Source organism: Rhinatrema bivittatum, chromosome 8 (assembly GCF_901001135.1).
Source record: "Rhinatrema bivittatum chromosome 8, aRhiBiv1.1, whole genome shotgun sequence".
Classification (NCBI taxonomy): Eukaryota; Metazoa; Chordata; class Amphibia; order Gymnophiona; family Rhinatrematidae; genus Rhinatrema; species Rhinatrema bivittatum.
The window spans coordinates 149,237,558-149,263,483 of record NC_042622.1 but is presented as its reverse complement, the minus strand read 5'-3'; the positions used below and the strand labels follow the sequence as shown (position 1 = coordinate 149,263,483).

At 43.4% G+C, this 25,926-nt stretch overlaps 1 protein-coding gene across 3 annotated transcripts in view; it reads right to left on the bottom strand.

The window, feature by feature from the left end:
* The window catches only part of LOC115096883 (solute carrier family 22 member 6-B-like), a 67,822-nt gene extending 42,245 nt beyond the window's left edge, over nucleotides 1-25,577 (bottom strand). Inside the window, exons 1-5 of one of the 3 annotated variants that reach the window (XM_029612102.1) lie at nucleotides 25,377-25,576; nucleotides 24,814-25,222; nucleotides 15,181-15,284; nucleotides 13,452-13,606; nucleotides 142-310 (exon numbers count right to left, since the gene is read on the bottom strand). In XM_029612102.1, the coding sequence (XP_029467962.1) occupies nucleotides 142-310; nucleotides 13,452-13,606; nucleotides 15,181-15,284; nucleotides 24,814-25,209 (824 nt within the window). In that variant the 5' untranslated portion in view covers nucleotides 25,210-25,222; nucleotides 25,377-25,576. Of the gene's footprint in view, nucleotides 1-141; nucleotides 311-13,451; nucleotides 13,607-15,180; nucleotides 15,285-24,813 lie in introns of all 3 variants that reach the window. The other 2 variants (XM_029612103.1, XM_029612105.1) reach the window with 2 other exon arrangements.
* Between the last annotated feature and the right edge of the window lie 349 nt (nucleotides 25,578-25,926).

The window sequence follows — 25,926 nt, the reverse complement described above, 5'->3', positions numbered from 1 at the left end:
TTTACGATTTACACGATATTTAAAAAAACAAAACCGCGACGATCCGATTCCCTCCCCCCCAGCCAAAATCGATCGTTAAGACGATCGATCACACGATTCACATCTCTAGTACTTAAAAAGCAGATTTGATATGCCACCTACCAGGAGTACAGGAAGAAGACAAAGAAGGGAACAGACGCGGCCAGCTGGAGCCAGCGCCAATCTCTGAGAACATAGGCTATGCCCACCAGAATCAGCTGTCCCAGAGTGTAGCAGTAACCGCTCAGTGTCCCTGTGATCGTGCGATAGTTAGTTGGTATCCACTCTACATCTGGATGATAAAAAACAACATATTTATAAACCCACGCACACAGATCTACCCAGTTCAAGGAGGGATAATTCTGGCCAGTCCTGTCTTGTGAACTTACATCCCAATGCATTGTGGTACTTGTGTAATCCCTGTTCCGACCAGTGACGGACTGGCAAAAAAACTGGCCCTGGCATTTACATCACACTGACCCCAATCCAGGCTTTACGTTCTTTATCAAATAATGTTTCCCCTTTGTTTTCAGCTAATAAAACACTTTTAACAGAAATCATACGAAAAACAACTGTCATGTGTATTTAGCTACTTTAAACCAATAATCAAAATCATTGCTACGCCTGCTCGAGACAAAGCAAATGCAGGATGTTATAGAATATAAACATAGAAACCTGACAGCAGAAAAAGGCCATATGGCCTATCTAGTCTGCCCATCCAGCCAACTAATTCAGCTTTATATTCCTCACCACTCCCTCAGAGATCCTCTGTGTTTATCCCATGCTTTCTTGAATTCAGAATCTGTTCTTTTCTCCACCACCTCCATGGAGAGGCTGTTCCATGCATCCCCTAACCTCTCTGTACAGAAATATTTCCTTAGATTACTCCTGAATCTACCCTCTTTCACCCTGATCCTTTCCATTGAAAGAGGCTCACCTCCTGGATATGGGAACCTTGAAGGTATTTAAATGTCTCTATCATATCGCACCTATCTCACCTTACCTCTAGAATATACATGCTTATATCTTTATGTTTGTCTCCAAATGCTTTAGAACAGTGATGAGCAAACTACAGACCATGGGCCAAACCTGGCCCGATGACAAGCTTTTTTCTTCTCTCCTACCTATTCATTTGTCCCATTATCTCCCATTATCTCCCATTACCTGTCAGCCCCTGGATACAATGTCATCAGCAATGGCCTAACAATGCGGGCCTTTGTGGATGACGTCAACCTGGGTATTGGTGGCTGGCCATAGCATAGATAGCATAGGAAGAACAGTGCAGCCCTGCCGAAATCAGCAGTGTAATCGGCAGGAGCAGGGCTGGCAGAGCCTTAGTTTGGAGCGGTGTGGCATGGCTTGCCCTGCAGAAAGGAGCATAAAGTCACAGTTGTGTCAACCCATCAGCCATAGCGGCTGAAGATGGATAGTGCTGCTGTTTCAAAGGGGGAGCAAAATATTTGAAAGAAGGAGTGGGGGGCGGGGGGTGAGAGATTTACATGAGCAGGGCCTTGCGTGCCGGCGCGCCTATTTTCCATAGGCCGCCGGCGCGCGCAGAACCCTGGGATGCGCGTAGGTCCTGGGGTTTTTGGAAGGGGGCGTGTCGGGGGCGGGGCCGAACGAAGCGGCGTTTTGGGGGCAGGACGCGGCGTTTCGGGGGTGGACCCGGGGGCATGGTTTCGGGCCTGGGTGTTCCGGGGGTGTGGCCACACCCTCCGGAACCGCCCCCGGGTCGGGTCTCGGCGCGCCAGCAGCCCGCTGGCACGCGTGGATTTACATGGATAAAGGTAGGGGGGGTTTAGATAGGGCTGGGGGGGGTGGGTTAGGTAGAGGAAGGGAGGGGAAGGTGAGGGGAGGGCGAAAGAGAGTTCCCTCTGAGGCCGCTCCGATTTCGGAGCGGCCTCAGAGGAAATGGAGGCAGGCTGCGCGGCTCAGCGCGCGCCGACTGCCCAAAATCGGCAGCCTTGCGCGCGCCGATCCAGGATTTTAGAGGATACGCGCGGCTATGCGCGTATCTTATAAAATCCAGCGTACTTTTGTTTACGCCTGCTGCGCAAACAAAAGTACGCGAACGCGCTTTTTTAAAAAATCTACCCCTTTATGAATATTCTCTAAAAACCATTTATCCATTTCTTCTATCTGTGATGGAAGTCTATATATTACACCAGTATAATAAATACATGCTCCATTCTGTCTTTCCAGATTAACCCAAAGTGCCTCCTCCTTATCTTGTAAGCCCTGCAGTTTCGATACTTTAACATTATTTTTTATATATAGTGCTACACTTCCTCCCTTCCTTCCTATCTGGTCCTTCCTGAATAGACTGTAGTTCAATATAATTATATCCCATTCATGTTTTTCCATGTATCATGTCTCTGTGACAGCCAGTACTAGGAATGTGTATTTATTTAAAATCAATGGCCATCCCAAAACAAATGCGACTCCATTTGTTTTTTTTTGTTGGTCCCCAAAGAAACGAAGGGTGTCCCACAAATGAAACGCATTCTATTTTTTTCCTTTGTTTAGTTCCACATTTATCTCTATGGTCCATTGAAGTCTATTTATTTATTTATTTATTTAGTGATTTTTTATTTTATTTTTTATATACCGCGGCACGTAAAAAACATCACCTCGGTTTACAGTAAACAATAAATCAGCAACAGGCTTTACAGACAATATGAAATTAAGGTGGAAATAATATAAATCATTTAAGAACAATTTAAGAACAAAAAACATAATATAAATCAATTAAAAACCAGTTAAGAACAAAAGCAATTAAACCGATGATAGTCATATTCCATAGTTAATGGCGAGTCATGTGTGTGTAGGGCCAAAGAAATCAATAGGAAACAGGTGGATGATAACTATAACAATCAGCCCTTCCCTGTGAGTCATGTGTGACCTCACTGCCTTTTCAGAGCCTTGGCAGTACATGTTGCCAAGGATATCTCAGAGAAAACATATCACAGTGAAACATTTTTCTATATCAACCTATCTCTACTCTCTGAAGACTGAGCATACACTGGAATTACTGTGCATTTCTTCTGTAGACTTAGTCTTGGAAGGAGACAGTGGAATGAAGCTCTAACAGTTCAACTTTTCAAAAATAGCTGGTTTCACCCATGGTGCCAGTCAATATAGAAAAACAGGCAGTAGCACTTTGCTGCTGTTTTTTCTCTCCCTTGGGAGAGGAGAGTCTGGGTGTGGGAGGGTGGGGAGAGTGGCTGTGGTGTTACTGATTTTGTCTCTGTCTGCCTGGGCAGTGGGCACTAGTCCAGCAAGGTGAGCAGGGCACAGTACTGCACAGAGATTGCAGCATTCCAGGCTGCCAGTGTTTTGTGGAGCCCCTGTGTCAGCAGCTTTAGCACTACTGCACTCCATATACACACATTAATGTGGTACAGTAGGTATAGAGTCAGTTATGGCACCACTAATAAATAAAAAAATATTTTAATATCCAAACCCCCAGTAACAAATTCCATAATGTCAGGAAAGACAGAGGAGGAAAAGGAAATGTTGGCAAGGTTGGCACCAAAGGTAGTCGTGCACCTGTGTTAAAGCAGGACTTCTTCAAGCCTAGAACGGCAGAAGGCAGTTCTACTCATAAGTACCGGTAATTGAAATATGGAGAGCTTGAGTCACTGCAGACTGCCGAGCCTGTTTCTCTCCCTTCTGTTTCAGAACAGAGGCAAAAACTGGGAGAATGAACATCTAAGGCAAAGAGTAGTAAGGCAACAAGGTAGCAGAAAAGCAACACCCAAAACCAGCAGCACGCTCTTTTGTATTCATTACCACAGAGGTTATGAAGGAAACATTTTCATCAGCTGATTCAGATGAATAATCGTTTCTTGGATTGCCTGAATCAGGAGACATTGAAGGGATACTAGAAGAAGAAAATTTGGGAGAAGTATACAGTAATATCTTAGCATCCAGTTCATTGATGGGGGAGATAGAGCAAACTGAGGATGGTGATGAAGAGCAGGCAGCAAAGGTAGAGGTCCTGAGTGATGCCCCTGGCATTGTTCCTCAGGGTCCACCCTCAACCTCAACTCCAATGCCAACATCCACCCCCATGGATGTAGAGAAGGAATTGTGGAAGAAATCCATTATCTGGGACACTTCAAAGTCAAGGAGGATCTGTGTTTCATGCAGTGTATTCACTGAGCAAAGGATATCAGTTGAAGGAAGCAAGTGGGGCATCTCACAAATACTGATTTGCAGTAACACCTGTGTAAGTAGCACCCACTAATATTGACATCTGGGAAGGGTGGCAGTAGTAGCCAGGGGACCTATTTTTCGATGCAGAGGTAAGAGAAGAGTGTTCTCCAAGCTGATCCCACACTCAGCCCCTTCCAGCAGTCAGGCGGCAAGCCATGCCATGCATCAAAAATGACAACCCATCATGGAAGAAATGGGGTGGTGTTCAGTAGCACTGTTCTGGAGTAAGAGACAGACAGCATCAAAAGTTGTAACGAGGAGTATCAGGGAAATAATTGCCCTTGATGAGCAGCCCCTGCAGTTAGTTTAGAACATGGGTTTTGAGTGTTTGCTACAGGTGATAATCCCGATTTGCAAAGTCCTCTCCAGGACTACATTTAGTAGAAAGGTCATTCCCAACCTGTTCAACCAGTTTTGTAGTTGTATCCAGGCACTGCTGACTAAGGCAGTGAGAAGTAGTGTGCATTTCACCAGTGATATCTGGACCGCTATGAATGCTACACACTCTTACCTCTCCCTGATGGCACACTGGTGGGTCCTCGCTGAGGAAGAGGCAGGCAGCAGCTCTAGCAGGGATGAAGCATTGGGGTGCAGATAGGCTTTGCTGCACACCCAGTCTATAGATGGCCCTCATACCTTGTTGAATTTTTTAGCAGTCATAAGAAAGATACTAGAGGGTTGGTAACTAGACTAGAGGAGTTTAAACACAGGTTTGTTTGTCACAGACAATTGCACAAATATAATAAATGCAACAGATGAAGGGAGCTTCCAAGGCATCCATTGTTTTGCACACTCACTGCACCTGGCAAGGAAGGATGCCCTGGAGTTGGGGTACAAGGACTACAGGAATGCATTCCTGCAAGAGCTGATAGAAAACAGCAGGAAAATAGTATGACACTTCCATAGAAGTGTGAGGGTGGGAGAGCTCCTCTGGAAAAAAAGAAAGAACTGGGGATGCCTCACAAACATGTTAGTACCCAATGGAATTCTACCTACATGATTCTGTTGAGGTTAGGGGAGCAGCAGATATCCCTTCATGATGTGCCTCTGCAAATGGAGAGAGGTATGCAATGCCTCCTGGGTCATGAGTCAGCCAGTAGAAATCCTGAAGCCTTTCAAGGATGCCACGGAGGACCTAAGTTCCAGAAGCACCACCCTGGGTGGGGTCATCCTCCTATTCTGGAGGAAACCTTAGAGGGCTTCTATGAGCAAGAGGGAACGAGAGCAGAGGTGCTACAGTCATATATTCATCTCCAGAATGCGAGCTTCCCTGCCTGGGCCTTTATCCTCGACTGGGAGGATAGAGGAGAATGCCACCTGTCTGCTTTTACCCTCTTTCCCAGAACCATGAGGTCACTTTAGATATGATCTGTATGGTACCTCGCAATATCATTCATGCCAGCATGAATGAGTAGCATCATAGGCTTGAGGATGTTTGGTAATCTCTCTGTAATCTTGGATTTTGGTATCTAGCAGACAGCACACTTCCTTGGACAGCATGTCTGGTCAGCAGAAGGATGCTTCCATGCAAGTCACCAACAACCTCTGCCTGCTAGGTACAGTGGTTGTTGAATAACATATTGATGAAAACAATGTCCTCATTGTCTAAATTGCTATGTGCATTCCTTAAAAACAAATAATCCCCAGTTCCTTATTTGTTATCAAATAAGCATCACCCTTCTCTGCTCATCGGTTGCATCTGTAGATTCTCACTGGGATCCCTAAGGAACGTGTCCTAATTGCAGGATAGAGGAATGTACCGAATCTTCCACAATGCTGCCATGGGAGGCTGTTGCAGTGGTTTATTCCTACTTGCATATTAGCAAATGACCCCCTAGTGTCTGCGTGAAGTTTTGAGTTTGGAATTGGAGGAGTAGGAGCTTTTTCTTTCAGTTCCCTTGAGCTGTATAGTAGCCTTGGCTGCAGAGTCTTAGTCAGTAAAGAGATTTTTTTTTTATCAACTCACATTCAGTGGTTGATAATTTAACTCTGTTTTGAAGTTGTCTACTCATTCTGTAAGTTCTATTGGTAGGAAGCTCTTACTCTAAGAAGACTGGATTTGAAAAAATCATTCAGGTGTCCCTCGGTCCAAGAGATTCTGTTGCCAATCTGGCAATTTATTGAAGAAGAGTGGATACCCAGCTGGGATCCTGCCCAGGAGATGAGAGGAAAGACCGAATCACCACACTGGTGCTCCCCTAAAGCAAACAGCTAAGGAGCTGCCCACAAGATACATGATAGAAGGAGAGGAGAAAGAACTGCAGCATTCAGAACCAAGCAGGGGATACCATGTATTTCATCTGAAATCCCTAAGGGGAGAGTAGGACCTTTTCCAGTTTGCTCAGGGCCAGGGGTGGAGGTGGTAAGAAGGCAAGGAAGGCTGCTATACTGAGGCCCCCTCCCCTCCCAATCAAGGGGGGGCCCTCCTGAGCCTGCTGTGACAGTCCACTCATATGTGACACAGACACCCCCGCCCTGGCAGGAGACAGGAGTAGACAAGAAGAGCATCATAATCAGGATTCCTCCCCCACCACCAACTCTCTCCTTTCCTCTGGCTCAGGCAGACTATGAGAGATTCAGAGAAAGATCTGCCTAGCTGTTGATTGGCTCTTGTGAGCAGAATGAGCCAATCTGCTGCGAGAAGTGGGAGAAGGCGTGGCTGCTTGGCAGGGCTTCTTCTCACTTTCATAGGTCTGCATAAGGTAAGGGCAAGGGGAGAGAGGGGGAGAGCCCTTGGAGGAAGAACTGGGTGGGTGTATAGAGGAGTGAAAGCACCAAGGGAGGGGAGAGAGCACTGGGCATCCATTAAACCCATGCCTAGGGCAGAAAACATTTAGGGGCTAAGATGTGTTGCCTTTCTGTTCTGCTGAATCTCAGTCAGGAAAGAACAGCCTTCTGCTGCCCTGTAACAGACCCTTCCTGCAGGTGGGGCGGCAAAACCCTTAATCCATCCCTGATATGGGGGCATGGGATGAAAGCAGGGGAGAGCACTGGGTGGGGAGAGGGGTAAAAGCATGGGATGGAGAAGGGCAAGTGCAGATGAAGAGGAGAAGAATGCACAGGAAAGAAGGCAAAGAGGTGAGAATACTTGGTTGAGGGAGGGAGGAGGGGTAAAAGCATAGGGCTAGAGAAGGGTGAAATCACTTGGGAGGGAAGAGAGAAAAGCACTGAATTAGGAAAGAGAGGATTAAGAACACTGGGCAGGGGGAGAGAGGATGAGAATACTTGGAGGAAGCGTGGCGTGAGTGCACTGGGCAGAAGAGGCATATGGATTGAAATCACTGAGCAGAGGAGAGAGAGAGAGATGAGAATACTGCGTAAGGTTAGGGTTGGGGATAGAAAGGAGAGAGAGCACTTGGTACGGGGACCCTAGCAGGAGAAAGGTGCAGCTGGGGCTCAGGGGGGAGAGATTATATCACTGGGCAAAAAGAGAGAGAGAAATAAAAGCACTGAGTGGTTGGGAAGGGGTAAAAGCACAGGGGAGAGATGGGTGAGAGCACTGAACAGGGGAAATGGAGTGAGAGCACTAAGCATGGGACGGCAGTCCAGGGTTGAACCGATGCATCTGCAGAAAAATGCACCAGAAATTACACCTGCTCTTGAACAGGTGTAGCTTTCTGCGTGTACATTTATGTACGTGCTTTTGAAAAAATGAAAAGCATCTGCGTAAATGCTTTCCTTGTATCAACTTCTCTCCCCACCATCCCTCTGGAAAGCAAAATTTGCTTACCATAAATGGTGTTTTCCCTAGAGGGCAGAATGAATTAGCAGTCATCTTGGGTGACGTCAACAAGCAGCACCGAACGCACTTGTCGCTCTAAGCTAGTACAGCTTTGAGCTCTACTGAGCATGTGCAGGAGTTCTTGCATGGGTGTTGCCTCAAGAGCCTCCTCAGTTTATATTAAAGCTAATATAAATATATACTCTATATATTTAGCTAGGTAGTTGACCCTCCAGGGAGGTGGGTGGGCATGTCAAGGCTAATTCAACACCGTTTACGGTAAGCAAACTTTGCTTTTTTCATCAATAAGCAGGCTGAATTAGCCATGATCTGTGGGGAATCCCAAGCTGAGGGTTGCTGTGGAGCATTTACTAAGTAAACCACCCAGACTCCTTTGTGGAGAGTAGACTATTGTGAGAACAGGTCACTCAAAACTGCTTGTCCAAAGTTACTGTCAGTTCTAGAGAAGTTGCTCAAATGGCAATGGGACATAAAGGTATGAACTGATGACCAAGTTGCAGCTTTGCAAACATACTCTAAGGGTACTACCCTAAGATGACCCATGCAAAAGTCAGAGCTCTGAGCTGATGAGGGTTGACCAAGTTTGTTATCTCTAACCCTGTTAAGATGTAGCCATGCTAAACACATTCCGCTAAGCTGATGGACAACGTATGGTAGGCAATGCTGATGTTAAGTCAGTTATTATTGTAATTGTTATTATTATTGTAATTGTTATTAAATGCTGCTGCTTGCCTGGTTATACATTGCCCATTGCGGGAACATATTACGTCAATTTAATTCATGTTACATTGGCTACCGATAGAACAGCGGGTAAAATTTAAAATTTTGACTCTGGTTCATCAAGCCCTATATTGGTCTTCAATGAACTATTTAAAAAAATGCTTGGTTCTACATCAACCTGAGTGGTTTTTACATTCGCTAGGCCAACAATTGTTGCCTATACCAGCAGTTAAGATCACTCGGTTACTGTGTACAAGGAAGCGTGCTTTTTCTCAGGTTTCCATTTCCCCTTGTAAGTCTACAGCAGCTAGCAGATTACAAGTTTTTTAGAAAGGCATTAAAGACAGTTCTTTTATGAAGTTTTTAATCGTTGTATGACTTAAGATTGATGTGTTTTTAATAAAATAAATAAATAAAGTAGTTTGTATATGCCCAATAGATGAGAAGCCTGGTGACATAAGTTCTTTTCTTATACCACATGAAGACACTTCTATAAGTATGAAGAATTCTTTCTATCTTCATGGACACACAGTGCTGTGAAGAATGTTACTTTCCATGTCAAAAACTGAAGAAAATCCTTCTGCAGAGAACCAAAAAAGGCGGCCCCATGGGTTGAAAAAGGACAACATTCAAGTCACATAGAAGGGGAGATAGTTGTGCCAAGGGCTAAATGCAGCAAAAGCCTTTCACAAGCCAGATATCACTGGATGAGTAGAGATGGATTTAGTGTTATTTGAATGTGGAAGTCACTAAGATATTGAGATATACTTTCACTGGTATTGTGTTAGGACTGAGTAAGAGAGGGGGAGCAAGTATATTCGCAAGTGCTTAGGCTCACAAGAAAATGATTCGAAGGTTTTCTGTAGGTACAATTTGGAATAACCAATCCATGGGAAAGTATAACACTCTTTGATGGAATGCCTTCTAGCTGGAACCAAAATGCTTTCAATCGCTCTAGACAAAGAGAAATGAGCAACAACTGAGCGTTCAGCATCCAAATCGCTGGATTGAGGTATGGAAGACTTGGATGATAGCATGTTCTTTCGTTTTGAGTTAACAACATAGGGTGTGTCCCCAGGTATATAGGGACACAGTTGGAAAGTTGTACGAGATATGCAACTATGGCAGTCTGTGTGAAGCTGAAGCTATAAGAAGTAAGGAAGCACAGTCGTTCAGCAACATTCACACTGACCTTTCAATCAGCAGTAGTGGTGGAAAAACATCCATGAGGCTTGTTCCCCCAATGGAGGAGGAAAATGCCCTAAGCCAGTCTGGGATCGCTGGGTAGGAATAATTATCTGTTCTGTATCAATGCAAACAGGTCAAATGGCAGCCGAACCCCTAAAATGAATAGTTTGTTGGTTGATGAATGTTGTAAGGACCACTCGTGTTGAAGTGATCTGCCAGGATGTTGAATGAAGATAGGAGGCTTGTAGGAAGGGCTAATGTCTGGTTGCACACTCCTCAGTCTTGATCACTTCCTTGCAGAGAGGCTACGATTCTGTGCCTCCCTGTTTCCTGACATAAAATATGGCAACATAGTAGGCTGTTCAAATTAAGATGTTCTTCCCTTTGAAAAAGCATATCTAATCACCCTTAATTCAACAGATTGATCCAATTGTGGCTCCATTCACAAGACCATGTGCCCTGGGATCAAAATGATCCCATGTAAGCACTTCCTCTCTATTGAGGAGGTATCCATTAGAGGTGTGCATTGTGTTTTTTTCATGCCTGTTTCATTTTTGAATTGGGGGTGGGCCATTTTGGTCCACCCCAGGATCGGAGTTTTTTTTTAGTTAAAATTTCGTGTAAAAAAAAAGAACCCATCCCAACCCTTCAAATTTAATTAAATATAAAGGCCCCCACCCTTCTGAGCCCCCCAAGATTCACCCAAAGTCCCTGGTGGTGCAGCAGGAGGTCCAGGAGCAATCTCCCATTCCCGGGCCATCGGCTGCCAGTAATCAAAATGGTGCCAGTCATCCATTGTCCCTACCATGTGACAGGAGCCGGCCAATGGCACCGGTAGCCCCTGTCACATGGTAAGGGCTTTTCTGGTTGCATTAGAGGAGGAAAGCCCTGGTCAACCACCTCTGAAAAGTTTGACTTCACTGCAATTGAGTGAGATCAAGAACTCCGTATCAAGGGTTGTGAGAAAGTGTTCACCACAACGGGTGAAACTGGGACTCTGGTCTAAGAAATCACTTCTTTCTGTCACTGAATGACAAGACAGAGAAATTTTGCATTAGACCCTCAATCTGTTCAAGTGTCTAATGTGCTCTTTGACCTGAATTAGGGTTTCTCTTTTTTTTTTTTTTTTGAAGCAAGCAACAATATGAAGCAAATCAGAGCTGGAGTCTCTAATCAGGAGCCCTCCGCTATCAGCTTAGAATCCAGGAGGGCTGTAGTAATTACAAGGTATATATAAGATAAGCCCTTCAGCAGTTGGCCTAGAGTGGCCTTCATACAACATCTCCAAATGCCTCAATGTTTGCATCGAGTGCATGCACAGTGGAACTTACATGCACAAGTCTTCTGCTGAATATACCCAGTTACTAAGTGCATAACTTAATCCAGGTAAAGTTAGGACTGCTAGCTTTCCGACCAGTGTTATTTTGAGTGTTATTTTACTCAGACAGTGAGTGTTATTTTACTCGGACAGTGATGAATATACATACTACTGGGTAGAGTTAACTTCCCCCCCCCCCCCCCCTGGAAAACTTCTACTGCTGTCCCCTTTTGTCCAAATGGATTTTGTGTGCACAAAGTTTCTGCGTTAGTGGGTGGAAATATTTGAAACTTATGTGGCGATCCTTTCGGATCACCACTGTATGTCCCTAGTTCCTAAATCCTTTTTTGAACTAGGAGTAGGAGTTAGGTAGTAGAGGGAGGAGGTTACCATGTCAGAACAGCTCCACCAGTGAGGTTGCTGAAATGGCTAGCCCCCTGCTGGTAGAAAAGCAACTTGCAACAAAGGTAGGGGTGGCATTTTGAGTTAGAAATCAGAGAAGAAGGAGATATGTGTGCCCTTGGTATGGATTTTAGAGTGACTGACTGGATTAAAAAACTGGCTGAGTGTGAGGCGACAAAGGGTAGTGGTAAATGGAGTTTTCTCTGAGGAGAAGGTTGATACTAATGGCGTGCCTCGGGGATCAGTCCTTGGACCAATTCTTTTCAACATTGTTGTGAGCAACATAATGGAAGGGTTGTCAGGAAAGGTTTGTCTTTTTGTCGATGATACCAACATCTGTAACAGAAAGGGGGTAGGCTCAGGAATAATCTTCACAGAGAGGGAGGTGGATGTGTGGAACAGCCTCCCAGTGGAAGTGGTGGAGACAAAAACAGTATTTGAATTCAAGAAAGCATGAGATAAATACAGAGGATCTCTAAGTAAGTGAAGAGAATTATAATGCTAAATTAATTGGACAAATGGGAGACTGGATAGGACATATGGTCTTTTTCTGCCATCATGTTTCTATGGAAAGAAACTGTGATTTTTGCTTTTGTGCTGTGGAATTTTGATCCAGTGTTGGTGCACTATCTTTTGTTTGCTGGTTTTTGGACTTGTGGATTTTTGCCACCAGTCTTTTGAGTAGAGACGTAATTTGAACAACACAGCTGAAGTGAAGCGTGATTTTTATTTAACTGATTAGAGTGTAGAAGTGCCCCCCGAGGGACTAAACCCTAAGGGCCTTGAAAACTCTGGTTTTCCTCCCTGTGCAGGCACTCCAGGACATCATGGGGCCTTTCATGGTCCGTAGCCCTCCCCGTGTGCCCCCATGCCCAGGACCAGAATGGGACGGGAGCTACACTAGTATGGCTGTCAGAACATTACAGAACTTCGAGGCTAGGCATTGGAAAAGTGGCTGCTGGAGGGAACCCAGCAGACTATGAGCAAGGCCGGAGCGACCATTAGGCAGGACTAGGCGGTCGCCTAGGGTGGCATCAGTGGGCGGGATGCTGCCGGGGTATGCGAGGGCGCCATTTTCAAAATGTGAAAGGAGAAGGAAGGGGCAACAGCAGTGACGGAGCACTCGCTAGGTCAGAGAGAGAGGGCGAGAGCGAGCATTGTAAGAGGATGACCATAACTCTATATATCTACTACTGTCAGAGTGCACATTCAATGCAGGGGGGATTTGGGGGGGGGGGGGGCGGTGTTACATTGTTCTGCCTAGGGCACTACAGACCCTTGCACCGGCCCTGGTTATGAGGTGTTTGGTAGCCCCTCCACTCTTATCAGCCGTGTTTGCCCAACTGGTGGTCAGGGGTTACATGTAGTTTTCAGCTTTTCTTTGGGAAATGAAGAAATTCAAATTTCCTCCCTCTGGGGATAGGGAAATACGTACAGTACCTGAATGTAATCTGCTCTGAAGCACCAAAAAGCAGAAAATAAAAATTAATAAATTAAGTAAATATAAACATGAACCCATGCATGCAACGGGTGTAGAACCAGGCCTGGCTGAATCAGAACGGAGCCATCTCATCACCCTCAGGGAGCCACATTTTGCCCTCTCCCCCTTCAGTATAAGCTATGCCTGCTCCTTCCATGACCCTGCCAGTGGTGGGCTTTATTTATTGATTTTATTTCTATTCTACCTTTCAGACACCCCAAAACAGATTACATTCAGGTACTGTGGGTATTTTCCTGTCCCCCGAGGGCTCACAATCTAAGTTTGTACTTGAGGCAATGAAGGGTAAAGTGACTTGCCCAAGGTCACAGGGACCGGCAGTGGGACTCGAACCCTGGTTTACTTACTCAGAGAAACACCGTTGAGCACAATCCCTGAAATAGACATGCCTGTCAGGAAACGGAAGACACAGTAGGAGATGAAGTTGGGTGAGAAGGCTGCACAAGTTCCTGTCACTGCCATCTGCAGATAAGACCAAATCAGGATTGACCGGCGTCCAAATCTAATAAAACACACAAAAAGAGTAAAAGCAGAGTACAGTCACCCTGGGCTCCACTCTCACTCCTGCCATCAACTGCAACCCTGACAAGATCACTTCAGCTTCTCTAGGCTCAGAATAATAAGCTCTTTGGAGGAAGGAGCTTGTAAGTGCACTGTGTGGACGGATAGCATAATATACATGAAATACATTTTGAGACAATGGTAAATGAAGCTCCTGGAGACAAATGATGAAAGGGAAATGGCTAACTTCCAATTTGAAGATGGGAGCTTGAATAAGGGGGATTTGAAAGGATCACAGTGAGAATCAGGATCCTGGCCAACAACTTTTATTTCCCTGCATTCCTAGTGATGGCTACCATTAGCTGCAAATGACATGACCATACTGGAGCATGATTTGCTCATACTGCATATGTAATGTAATTTGTGACATCATAGTCAGTGGGATTGATCAACTCCAATACATGAAGGAGGTTTGCACTGCCACTGCTATGCATTACCTGTTCTGTGATGTGTTTGTGTGACAGTACATGCGGGTGTATACAAGAAAGGTTTGCACTGATACTGTGCGTGTGGGGATGTGTGTGTGGGTGCGCATGTGTGTGTGAGAAAGAGAGAGAGAGAAGCTTGCACTGATGTTGCTTGTGCTGTACCTGTTCTGTGATGGGACAAGTATGTGTTTGTGTGTTAATACATGTATGTGTATACAAGGAAAGCTTGCACTGCTACTATGTGTGTGTGTGTGTGTATGCGCATGTGTGTGAGAGAGAGAGAGAGGGGGGGGGGGAGAGAAGCTTGCACTGATGTTGCTTGTGCTGTACCTGTTCTGTGATGGGGCAAGTATGTGTTTGTGTGTTAGTACATGTATGTGTATACAAGGAAAGCTTGCACTGCTACTGTGTGTGTGTGTGTGTGTGTGTGTGTGTGTGTGCATGTGTGTGAGAGAAAGAGAGATGGAGAGAGAAGCTTGCACTGATGCTGCTTGTGCTGTACCTGTTCTGTGATGGGGCAAGTATGTGTTTGTGTGTTAGTACATGTATGTGTATACAAGGAAAGCTTGCACTGCTACTATGAGTGTGTGTGTATGTGTGTGTGTGCATGCGCATGTGTATGTGTGTGAGAGAGAGAGAGAGAGAGCGAGAAGCTTGCACTGATGCTGCTTGTGCTGTACCTGTTCTGTGATGGGGCAAGTATGTGTTTGTGTGTTAGTACATGTATGTGTATACAAGGAAACCTTGCACTGCTACTATGTGTGTGTGTATGTGTGTGCATGTGTGTGTGAGAGAGAGAGAGCGAGAAGCTTGCACTGATGCTGCTTGTGCTGTACCTGTTCTGTGATGGGGCAAGTATGTGTTTGTGTGTTAGTACATGTATGTGTATACAAGGAAAGCTTGCACTGCTACTATGTGTGTATGTATGTGTGTGCATGTGTGTGTGAGAGAGAGAGAGAGCGAGAAGCTTGCACTGATGCTGCTTGTGCTGTACCTGTTCTGTAAAGGAGCACACAGGTGTGTTGTGTATTAGTGTTTTTGTATATGCAAGGAAAACATGCACTTATGCTCTCTGCATATAACTTACTTATCTGAGAGACCTCCAAAGACAACAGCACCAACCAGTACCCCCAACATGTAAATGGATTGAGCCATTTGTCCCATTCTGCGCTGGTCACAAACCAGGTCCCACTGTAAGAGACAGGAAAGAGAGACAGCACTAATGAGGGCATGAGGTGAGACATCTAAACTCACCTGCTAGCCAATAATCTTTAGAGAGGCTTTTAAGCAACATAAAGGTCAATATTACCTTTCTTGTCATGGAAGTACAGACAGTGAGGTAGATGTAATAAGCTGAGATACACCTGCCTCAGGTTTCTGCAGGTGGTATTATGCGCGTTTTCCTGCACTAATCTTACACATGATGTAATAACATAATTAGGGCAGAAAAAATGTGCGCACAAACCCACTCAAAAAGCCGCGGTTGTCTAGCTTGAGGCCATACTAATTCTTTTTATTTATTTATTTATATTTTATTACATTTTCAACAATTATAAACAGCATTAACATGCCATGAAATCAGGACAGGAGGTATATCAAATATAAGAAGAAAAACAAACAATAAAAACAAAGAAATATTCATCCACTATCTTAGTGTTTGGGTAATTGCCAGGTTCTTGTGGCAATTCTTGCATGCCATCCTCATATTATATTCCACAGAGGCGTCTTTTTTTGCCATACATGCTAAAAAAAAAATGAGGAAACAGAAAAATAGCACTGATTTCACTGCGGGTCATATTACATCGCCTCCATTGTGAGCAAAAATGAATTACTTAGTCCATCCAGTCTGTTTATTTGTGCCTTCCTATTTTATTGTGACAGATTTTACTTGATCTGTGGTCTTCTCCTCTCTCTACCTCTAATGTCCCTGGCAAGGTTGATAGTCAAAGGCTTTGTCCTGGTAATTTTTCATAAAATCAAAGATTTCAACATTTCCCACTGCTATCCAGCTAAATTGTGTGTGAACAATTTGTATACACAAAATTTATTTGGAATAAAAGAGGTGGGGCTTTAACCGGTGAGTTCATTTATTGAGCGCTATCCAGCTACGGCTATGCACAGAAATCTGGTTGGAAAATAGTCATCCTACAGTTATCTGAGAAAAGTTAAATGCATAACTCTGTCAGAGTATATTCAGTGGCAACTTGTGCATAAATCCTGCTGAATATCTGGGTGAAGATACACACATAACTTACGTGCAAGCCGACTCTCTGAGTACTGACCTCTGAGAGTTTATCTCATACATGTTTGAATTCTGACAGGTTTTTTTTCTTGCTGAAAATCTGTTCTACGTGTCTACCACCCTCACAGTGGAAAAAGTATGTTCTTACATTCCTTTTGCATTTTCCTCCCTTTAGTTTCATGTAAGGACCCCTTGTACCTAGGCTTTTTATTTTATGGAAAATGCTTCCTTCTGATCCCTTATTGAAGACTGCTAGGTGTTTGACACTTGTATCATATCTCCCCTTGTTCATCTTTCTTCTAGATGTTTAATCATCCTGCTTTCTGAATGGGCAATAGATTATCGTGTCCCCAGGGGGGGCTGGATGACAAGTCATAAACACCTCAGTATTGGTCAGATACTCAATCACAGTCAAAACGTCCAGAAAAGAAATACTCAGTTCATGGCTGAGACCCTGGGTTTGGATCCTAGCCAAAAAGAGGCCCAAAGCGATACTCTGGTTTATCTGATTGATCTCAAGAGAAACCAAGGCTTTTTAAAAAATCCAAATAAACTTTATTGATAAAAATATATTTTACAATTGAGATCATTAATCCAGCATTAGATAAATTTTTCCCATTGTAGAGATCAATTTACATAACTTATAACTGACAGAGGACATAAAACATTTACACACTGAATGGTTGAACTAAAAATGTAAGCAACTGTTAAGCATTTAGTATCACAGTATCGAATAATATATTTGCTGTTGTGTGGCAAGTTATAGAAAATATTAACATACTATAAATGATCATATTAAACTATACTGTCAGGCTACCACCAATCTGCCAGTATCTACTCAGTGAATCTGGAGAGTTCTATCCTCTTAATAATAACCTGCTTACCATGGGCTGCAGTTTGCCTAGATTAAATTACTTGTAGAAGTCTTCATTCTTCATCTTCTTCCTGATGATAATGTTGTAGTCTTGGAGCACCCTCTGGATAGTCTTGCAGCAGGCCTAGGTGGATACTGCCTTCTACTGGTTGTTGGCAGCAAACCAGCTTCCAGGCATCTTGGATGCCTCCCTGAGACACAGCATGGGAGTGAGAAGCCTGTATATGTAAGATAGAACATGGGAGTGGGAAGCCTGTGTGTGTGTGTGTGTGTGTGTGTGTGCATGAGAGAGAGAAACTGTTCAGGAAGGTGACTGGTGTGTGTGTGTAAGAAAAAGACTGGTCGGGAGATGATTGGTGTGTGAGAGACAGAAACTGGTCATGTGGGTGTGACTGGTATGTGTGTGTGTACATGAGAGAGAGAGACTGATCGGGAAGGTGCCTGGTGTGTATGTAAGAGAAAGACTGGTCGGGAGATGTTTGGTGTGTGAAAGACAGAAACTGGTCATTGGGGTGTAACTGGTATGTGTGTGTGTGAGAGACAGAGAGACTGGTCATGGGCACTAAGGAAGAGGACCATGAGTACAGAGCTTCAGCCCCTTCTGCTTCTGGTGTGTGCTACAGCCTGCATGGAAGAGGAGTAGGAGAGCTGCTGGAGGGGGTTAGTAAAGGTGGCTTTATAAGTTTATTTTTCTTAATTGACTGCCATTTTAATTATTGAATATATTATGTGTTGTGTCTGCTGTTTTGAAATATTTGTAGTGTTGCCTTTTCATAGGTAGGGTTGTTACTGTTTGAGTGCATTCCATAATATAGGTGTAACTGTGTGCAGATTAGTTTAGGTGCATTACTGCAGATCCTGAGAGTATGTTATGTCGGTTCTGTGTGTGTGACCGAGGTGAGATATTTTACTGTATCAGTCTTATTTGTTGTATTTTCTCAAGAGGACATGCATTGGTGATAAACTGCTGTCTTTTCATAAGTTGTGCTATTGAGCCTGGTAGTAGAAGAAGTTTCTGTTGCTGTTACTGAGATGACACCAGAACCAGAATATCTTTTTTATAGGGTGAGTTATACAGGGAATGTCATAGTTCTGCTTAGATCTGTGGGGGTCGGGGGGTTCCTGTGGATGCAAAGTGTACTTTTACATTTAGCCCCATTATGCTCATGTGTTCAGTGTGTCACATATGTGAGAACCATCTGTCAGGTGTGTCCTGACAGAAAAAAGTTTGAGAACCACTGTCCCAGACCATAAAAGTCAAGGCCAGTGTTGGTTGTCGACTGAATCCAGTTCGTCTTCTACCATCCACCCACCCACCACCGTCAAAATGGAAAGTGATGTATAGTTGGTCAAAAGTATCAAGGTTTATTGGTTAAGGGTAGTAATCCTTTTCCTTCTCTAAAGGGTGGTAATTGCTGCTTCATGCAGGTTACCCTCATGCTTATCAGTTCCCCAGACCATAAAAGTTTGAGTCCTCATTGGTTGTTGTCTGAATCTGACTCCCTTTTTCTCCCTGCCATTGAAGTGGAGAACAATGTTGGAGTTGCATCAATGAAGGCTTATTGATTAAGGGTAGTAATCGCCACACCAGCAAATTTACCCCATGCACTTTTTTGTTCATTTCCATCCTCTAGCCTTTAAGAATCCATAATGTTTATCCCATGCCATTTTAAATTCTTTGACTATTTTCATCTTCACCACCTCCTCCGGAAGGGCATTCCAGGCATCCACCACCCTCTCCGTGAAGAAATGTTTTTTGGTATTGGTTCTGAGTCGTCGTCCCTAGAGTTTCATTTCATGACCCCTAGTTTTACTGATTTTTTTCCGATGGAAAAGGTTTGACGTTCATGCATCATTAAAATCTTTCAAGTATCTGAAGGTCTGTATCATATTTCCCCTGCACCTCCTCTCTTCCAGGGTATACATATTTAGATCCTTCAGCCTCTCCTCATAAGTCTTCCGATACTGACCGCACACCATTTTGGTCACCCTTCTCTGGACTGCCTTCATCCTGTCTCTATCCTTTTTGAGATATGGACTCCAGAAGTAAACACAGTATTCCAAATGAGACTGGTTATTCCTCTCTCTATGCAGCCCAGCATTCTTCTAGCTTTAGCTAATGCCTTGTCACATTGCGTTGCTGCATTTAAATTGCCAGATACTATCATCCCAGATCCCTTTCTTGGTCTGTGAACATCAGTCTTTCACCACCCCATCATATACAGCTCTTTTGGATTACCACATCCCAGATGCATGACTCTACACTTCTTGGCATTGAATCCCAGCTGCCATATCTTTGACCACTCTTCAAGCTTTCTTAAATCACTTTTCATTCTCTCTACTCCTTCAGGCATGTCCACTCTGTTGCAGTTCTTAGTATCATCAGCAAATAGACAAACTTTACCTTCTTTCCCTTTCACAATGTTGTCCTCAAAGATACTGAATAGAGCTGGTCCCAATACCGATACTTGTGGTACTCCACTTAACACCATTTTCTCTTCAGAGTAGACTCCATTTACCATTACCCGCTGTTTCCTGTCAGTCAACCAGTTTGTAATTCACTCCACCACCTTGGTGCTGACTCCCAAGTTTCTCATTTTCTTTACAAGCCTCCCATGCGGGACCGTATCATAAGCTTTGCTGAAATCCAAGTAAATCACATCGAGCGCCCTTCCTTGATCCAATTCTCTAATCAAAAAAAATCAATCAGATTTGTCTGACAGGGCTTTCCTCTGGTGAATGCATGCTGCCTTGGATCCAGCAACTTAATGGATTGTAGATAGTTCACTATTGTTTCTTTCAGCAGAGTCTCCATTAATTTTTCTACCACTGAAGTGAGGCTAAACGGCCTGTAGTTTCCAGCCTCCTCTCTGCCAACACTCTTGCGAAGAGGGACCACCACCGCTCTTCTCCAATCTCGTGGAACCACTCCCATTTCCAGGGATCGACTGACAGGTTTTTCAGCAAACCCACCAGTACATCTCTGAGCTCCTGTAGTATCCTGCGATGCACCTCATTCAGCCCCATAGCCTTGTCCACTTTCAGTTTTGCTAGCTCTTCCCAATCATTTTCTTTTGTAAAAGGAATTATGTCTATCCCATTCCCATCTATGGTCTTCTCAACCAGCAACGGTCCTTCTCCAGGGTCCTCTTTAGTGAACATAGAACTGAAGTATTTATTTGCTTAATATTTCTGCCATTTCTTTGTCTGTCTCTACACCTTGCTCCTTGTCACCATTCATTTTAACTATTCCGCTTTGGACCTTCCTGCTTTGTCTGATGTATCTGAAAAATGTTTTGTCTCCTCTTTTTACCTCTTTGACAATCCATTTTTCTGCTTGACCTTTTGCTTTCCTGATTTCTTTTTTTGTCTCCCTCAGTTTTACCAGGTATTCTTCCCTGTGTTCCACTTTTATGGGATCCTTTATACTTCCTGAATACTGTTCTTTTCGCCTTTATTTTTTCAGCCACCTCCTTTGAGAGCCAAATCGGTTTCTTTTTCCATATACATTTGTGATAGCTCCTTTTAATTTGGCCCACTGTTGTTCCACCTCTCCCATTTTCTCCCAGTCTTCTAGTTCTTCCTCCAGGTACATCCCCACTTTGTCAAAGTTTGTATTATTCAAATTCAGAGCTCAGATCTTCGTGTGACTTCTCCATATCTTATTTGCGATATCAAACCAGACCGTCTGATGATCACTGGTACTCAGGTGGGCACCTGTTTGGTCATTACAGACATTATCCCCATTAGTGAGCAGTAAGTCCATTACCATTTGTTTGAGCAGATCCCTTGAAGGGCATCCACTATCGCTCTACTTCTTACAGATTCTAGAGAAGGGATTCTCCAATCCACATCCAGCAGATTAAAATCTCCAAGAAGCCACACGTTTTCCTTCTTTCCCACCTTTTGAATGTCTTTCACCAGATCTTGATCCAGGTCTTTAGTTTGGGTTGGAAGCCTGTAGACCATGTCAGTGTAAATGGAAGAACCAGCGTCTTGTTTTAGGATATCCCATACTGATACTGTTTGTAATTTTCTTGTCTTTTTTACTTTTTATATATTAATGGGCTTTTTTTACATTCTATATCCATAATGTTATTATTTAACTGTTTTTAATCACTTATTATGATTGTTTTCTTGTAAGCCACTTAGGACATAGGATAAAGCAGCATAGAAGAATTTTTAAATAAATAAATAAATAAAAAAATAAAAAACATTTTTGGAATTCAATGGCATATAATGCAGCAATTTTCGAAAACTCAGTTAGATGGGTAAAGGGCATTTACACATGGAAAACCCAGTTTTAAGCATGTAGATGCTTTTCAAAATCAGGCCCCAAGTGTGCAAAGATTTTCTTTTGTGAAATTTTTTATAAGTTGACTTCAAATGTATGTGCTAAGAGCCAGTATAATGCAAATAATATAAGGATTTCTTCTGCACATTGGGGAGGATTTTAAAAGGGTTACACACGTAATATATGCGCGCCGAGCCTATTTTGCATAGGTTCAGCGACGCGCGCCAGCCCCGGGACACGGCTGGCGCGCACAACCTATGCCTGCCCGGAGGCAGGCGTAAATAAAGAAACAAAGGTGGGGGGGGGATTTAGATAGGGCTGGGGGGCGGGTTAGATAGGAGAAGGGAGGGGAAAGTGGGGGGGGGGGCGAAAGGAAAGTTCCCTCCGAGGCCGCTCCGATTTCGGAGCGGCCTCGGAGGGAATTGGGGCTCCCCTAGGGCTCGGAGGGAATCGGGGCTCCCCTAGGGCTCGGCGCACACAAGGTGCACATGTGTGCAACCCCTTGTGTGCGTCGACGCCGGATTTTATAAAATCGGGCGTAGATTTGTGCGCGCCGGGTTGGGCACACAAATCTACGCCCGTGCGTAGATTACAAAATCTGTCCCATTATGTTTTGCTGTGTGCACTGGTTCACGACCTGTGCACACACATGCACACACCCACGTGCACACGTACACACACACACACACACATGCACAGTTGCACACACACACACACATACACACGTACAGCTTAGAGGGGACTGTGCCTAGAAGCAACCTATTTCAGAGGAGAAATGCTCTAATACACCCCTACAACTGCTTTTCTCCAATTTCTTAGAACCTCTCTTGCTGAAAATAAGTTGAAAAGAATTGTGAATGCTACAGTCAGCATCTCCTTCAGTATTCTGGAATTTACCACATCTAGTCCTATATCTTTGTTTACTTTCATTTGTGCCAGCACTTTTATTTTATTTCTTGATTTATGAATATTTATAATCCAACATTAGCTGCAGTCAAAGTGGAGAACAGAGATTCAGTTATACTAAGAATTCACATAAGAAATAAAATCAAAAGTCATACATACTACCTTCTCAATACATAGTAATATGTTCATCCCACTCTGTGCCTTTGGTCTATTATCCTCTCCTTCTAGTGGAAATATAACAGCAAAAGGGATCATCTTTCTTCTAATCCTCCTCCTCACTAAACTTGTCCTCCCCTTTAATTCTTACTATTCTCCTTTTGATCTTCCTCTTTTCCCTTTTATTCATTATCTTTACTGTTACAAAAAAATATGACCGCATCACACCAGTTTTAATATCACTGCACTGGCTTCTTATAAAACATAGAATTGAATACAAAATTTTAACAACGCACAAAATTATTTTTGGTGAAAAAACAGACTGGCTCAGTACTGCAATAAAAACACACATACCACAGCGAAATCTACGATCCACGAATCAAGGACTCTTACCTATTCCTTCAATAATAATATCCCTGCCAATATCCCCTCAGTGGTAACACGCTAGAGAACTATATAGATCTTCTCTAGAAATCACATGATCTTTGGCAGTCTATTATCTTTGACAGTCTATTATCTTTGGCAGTCTATTATCTTCGGCAGTCTATTATCAAAACCCAACCTCTAGCCTATATTAGGCACCGCTCATGTTAATTATGTTATTACCCCCATATATCTTAATTATGTTATTACCCCCATATATCTTAATCCAAGTTAATTCGACCTGTTCATTGTAAGACATTTACTTGTCATTGTTGTTATTGTTTAAAATGTAAACCGAATTGATCAATAATTTTGTTATTGGAAAGTCGGTATAGAAAAATGCTAAATAAAATAAATAAATAAATAAAAACTGCCCAATTAATACAAGTGAGAGAGAGAGAGCAATTTCATTAGCGAGTGCAAGTTTATGGAACTCACTAGCGATTGAAACCCGCCTTCATAAAAACATAACAACATTTTAAAAAAGAAACTAAAACCTGGCTGTTCAGGAAGGCTTTTTCTGAAATCCACTAACATTTTTTTCCTTCAGCAATAAGTTTTCAGACCCCCGTATTACTAATTCACTGCCATTTTATGAATTTTTAGTAAGAATGGTTTACCTGTCATTTTATTTTTATCACTGATTTAAATGCTTTTATAGTGTATTTACATGCTATTAACATTTTAACTATGTTTTAGGAATATTTTACATTTATTAGTCCTGATAATATGGTGATATGTGTTTTTTAGGAACTGAAATGTACTAGAAATGTTATGCTATTGCTGTAAACCGTTATGATGGAAGATACCGAATGACGGTATAAAAAAACTTATAAATAGATTATAAATAAATTTGAGCCTTTGCCTTTCTATGTGCCCTTCCTGTCTCCCTTTGTTTCTCCTGGCAATTCTGCTTCTCCTCTTCTTCCTTTTCCTGTCTATTTGTATTTCCTGAATGTCATTCTATTTATTTATTTATTTATTTATTTGCTCTTGCCTTTTCTCCTGCTTCTTTATCAAACCTTAATGGTTTTCCCCTTCTCTTTTCCTTGCTAACATGACTGGCACAAAAATTTATATTGCTTTTTATTGCTGTTCATTCTTCCTCTGAACTTCATAGATCCCCAGTTTCTGACCAGGCTTCCTTAACACAGTCATTCATTTTCTTAAAGTCAGTTCTTTTGAAATCTAGAACCTTTGTTCTAATATACTTTGGTCTTGTTCTAGTGTTTGCAGGGATAAAAAGCTCTCCTGAAACCCAAGATGGTTGATGTCCCAGAGAAACTCTAGCCATGTGCAGTTTTAAGGCTGTTGAGGTTGCTGGGCCAGACTTTAATTTCAGCCAGAAAAAAATGTCCCATTCAGCCCAAGTTCTGTTGGTGGGTACGTGTTTATAGTGCTACAATGTAAGATATTCATTAAATTTAAAATTAAACAACCCTTATATAAATCCTGAAATATTGACATCACAGACAAGATGCAAAAACCTGCAACTTTTTCTGCTTTCATGGCATTTTTTTAGCTAGAGGAGGTGACTGATCAGAAAATTGCAAAGACCAGAGGCCAATGCGCAGAACCTTATCTGCACAGCACTTCCCAGTCTTTTTTACTGGCACTTTCTAGTTACCAAACCCCAAGCAGGGAAACCTGGAGGAATTTTTTAAAATGCTTTATCCTGACTCACTTCCTGTGTCTAATGTGTTTGTTAAAAGCTTTGCTATGTAGTTCAAATGAAAAATTCTTGATCTGTGAAACACTCTGGGACACTGTTTCTATTAAAGTGTGTGTGTGTGTGTGTGTCAGTGTCCAGATCTGCGCTGTTTACCTCAGTGATGATGGTAGAGCTGAATTCACTCCTGTCGTACGTCCACCCATCCTCACAGGGCTCTGTGTCCATCTCTGTGGCATTATCAACTGTGGCATTGGGCACCAGTAGCCACCACTGAGCTGTGGTGTACCGCAGGCACCGCTCTGGCTTCTGGTTCCTGTCCGGTGGGACGAAAGCCCTCACCAGCTCCACTGTCTCCTGGCCTGACACCCAGCTGGCACTGGTATTATCCGTGAAGTGTGGCCGGCAGTGGTGCCTAGGAACAGCGGCCGTGAAGTTCTGCAGGAGATTGTGGCTCGCCATCATCAGGATAGGGACGCAGAGCAGGAACACGTTGATGATCTGGAAACGCCCCATGCCGCCTATCTGCTCCAGGAGGTCTGCGAAAGCCATTGTGTCTGCAGCTCTGAAATATTACAGAATAAACTTCAGCTCACATTTAGAAAGTCAAAGGCAAATGAGGAGAAACGTTCAGTGTAGCAGGGAGACACCGTCCCTGGAGCAGAGTACTAAGCTGATTTATTAGATGTGTCCGTGTTGGCACAAGAAGGTTTTCACACCTGCTCTGAGATGCCTCTAATTAAATTATATGTGATGCCCGTCTCCTCTTGAGTCCTCTGGATCGTGCCTTGCACCATGCCAGGCCTCCTCTCTATTATGTCCAAACCCCGCTGCCTGTAAACCTTTGGGTCACCTTGATAGGGTCAAAATCAGCCAGCTGAAGAGATCTCGTAAGGAAAAGGAAGCAACTGAGGTGGTTCTTAACTCTTAAATGGACCCAGTTGAGGGGGGGGAGAGGGGGTTTGCATAAATCCATTCAAGAATTACATAAGGGGATTAATCAGCTGCCCAAGTTAAAGTTTTACTTCAGTTTCTGAGGGATTAACAGGAGGAGAGAGGCCAGTGCCAAAGGAATTCTGGTAATGTGGGGTTAAAGTGCATGGGGTGGAAGGGATTATAGCCCACCTTTGTTTGTTCTGTAGGGTATCAAGGTACTTTGCATAATTGCAAAATTGTGTGTATATTTTGCATTAATATCCAGGCAACAGGGTTCCCCGCCATGATGTTTCTCCTATAACTAGACACAGAGAAATCAGAGAAGGAACATCC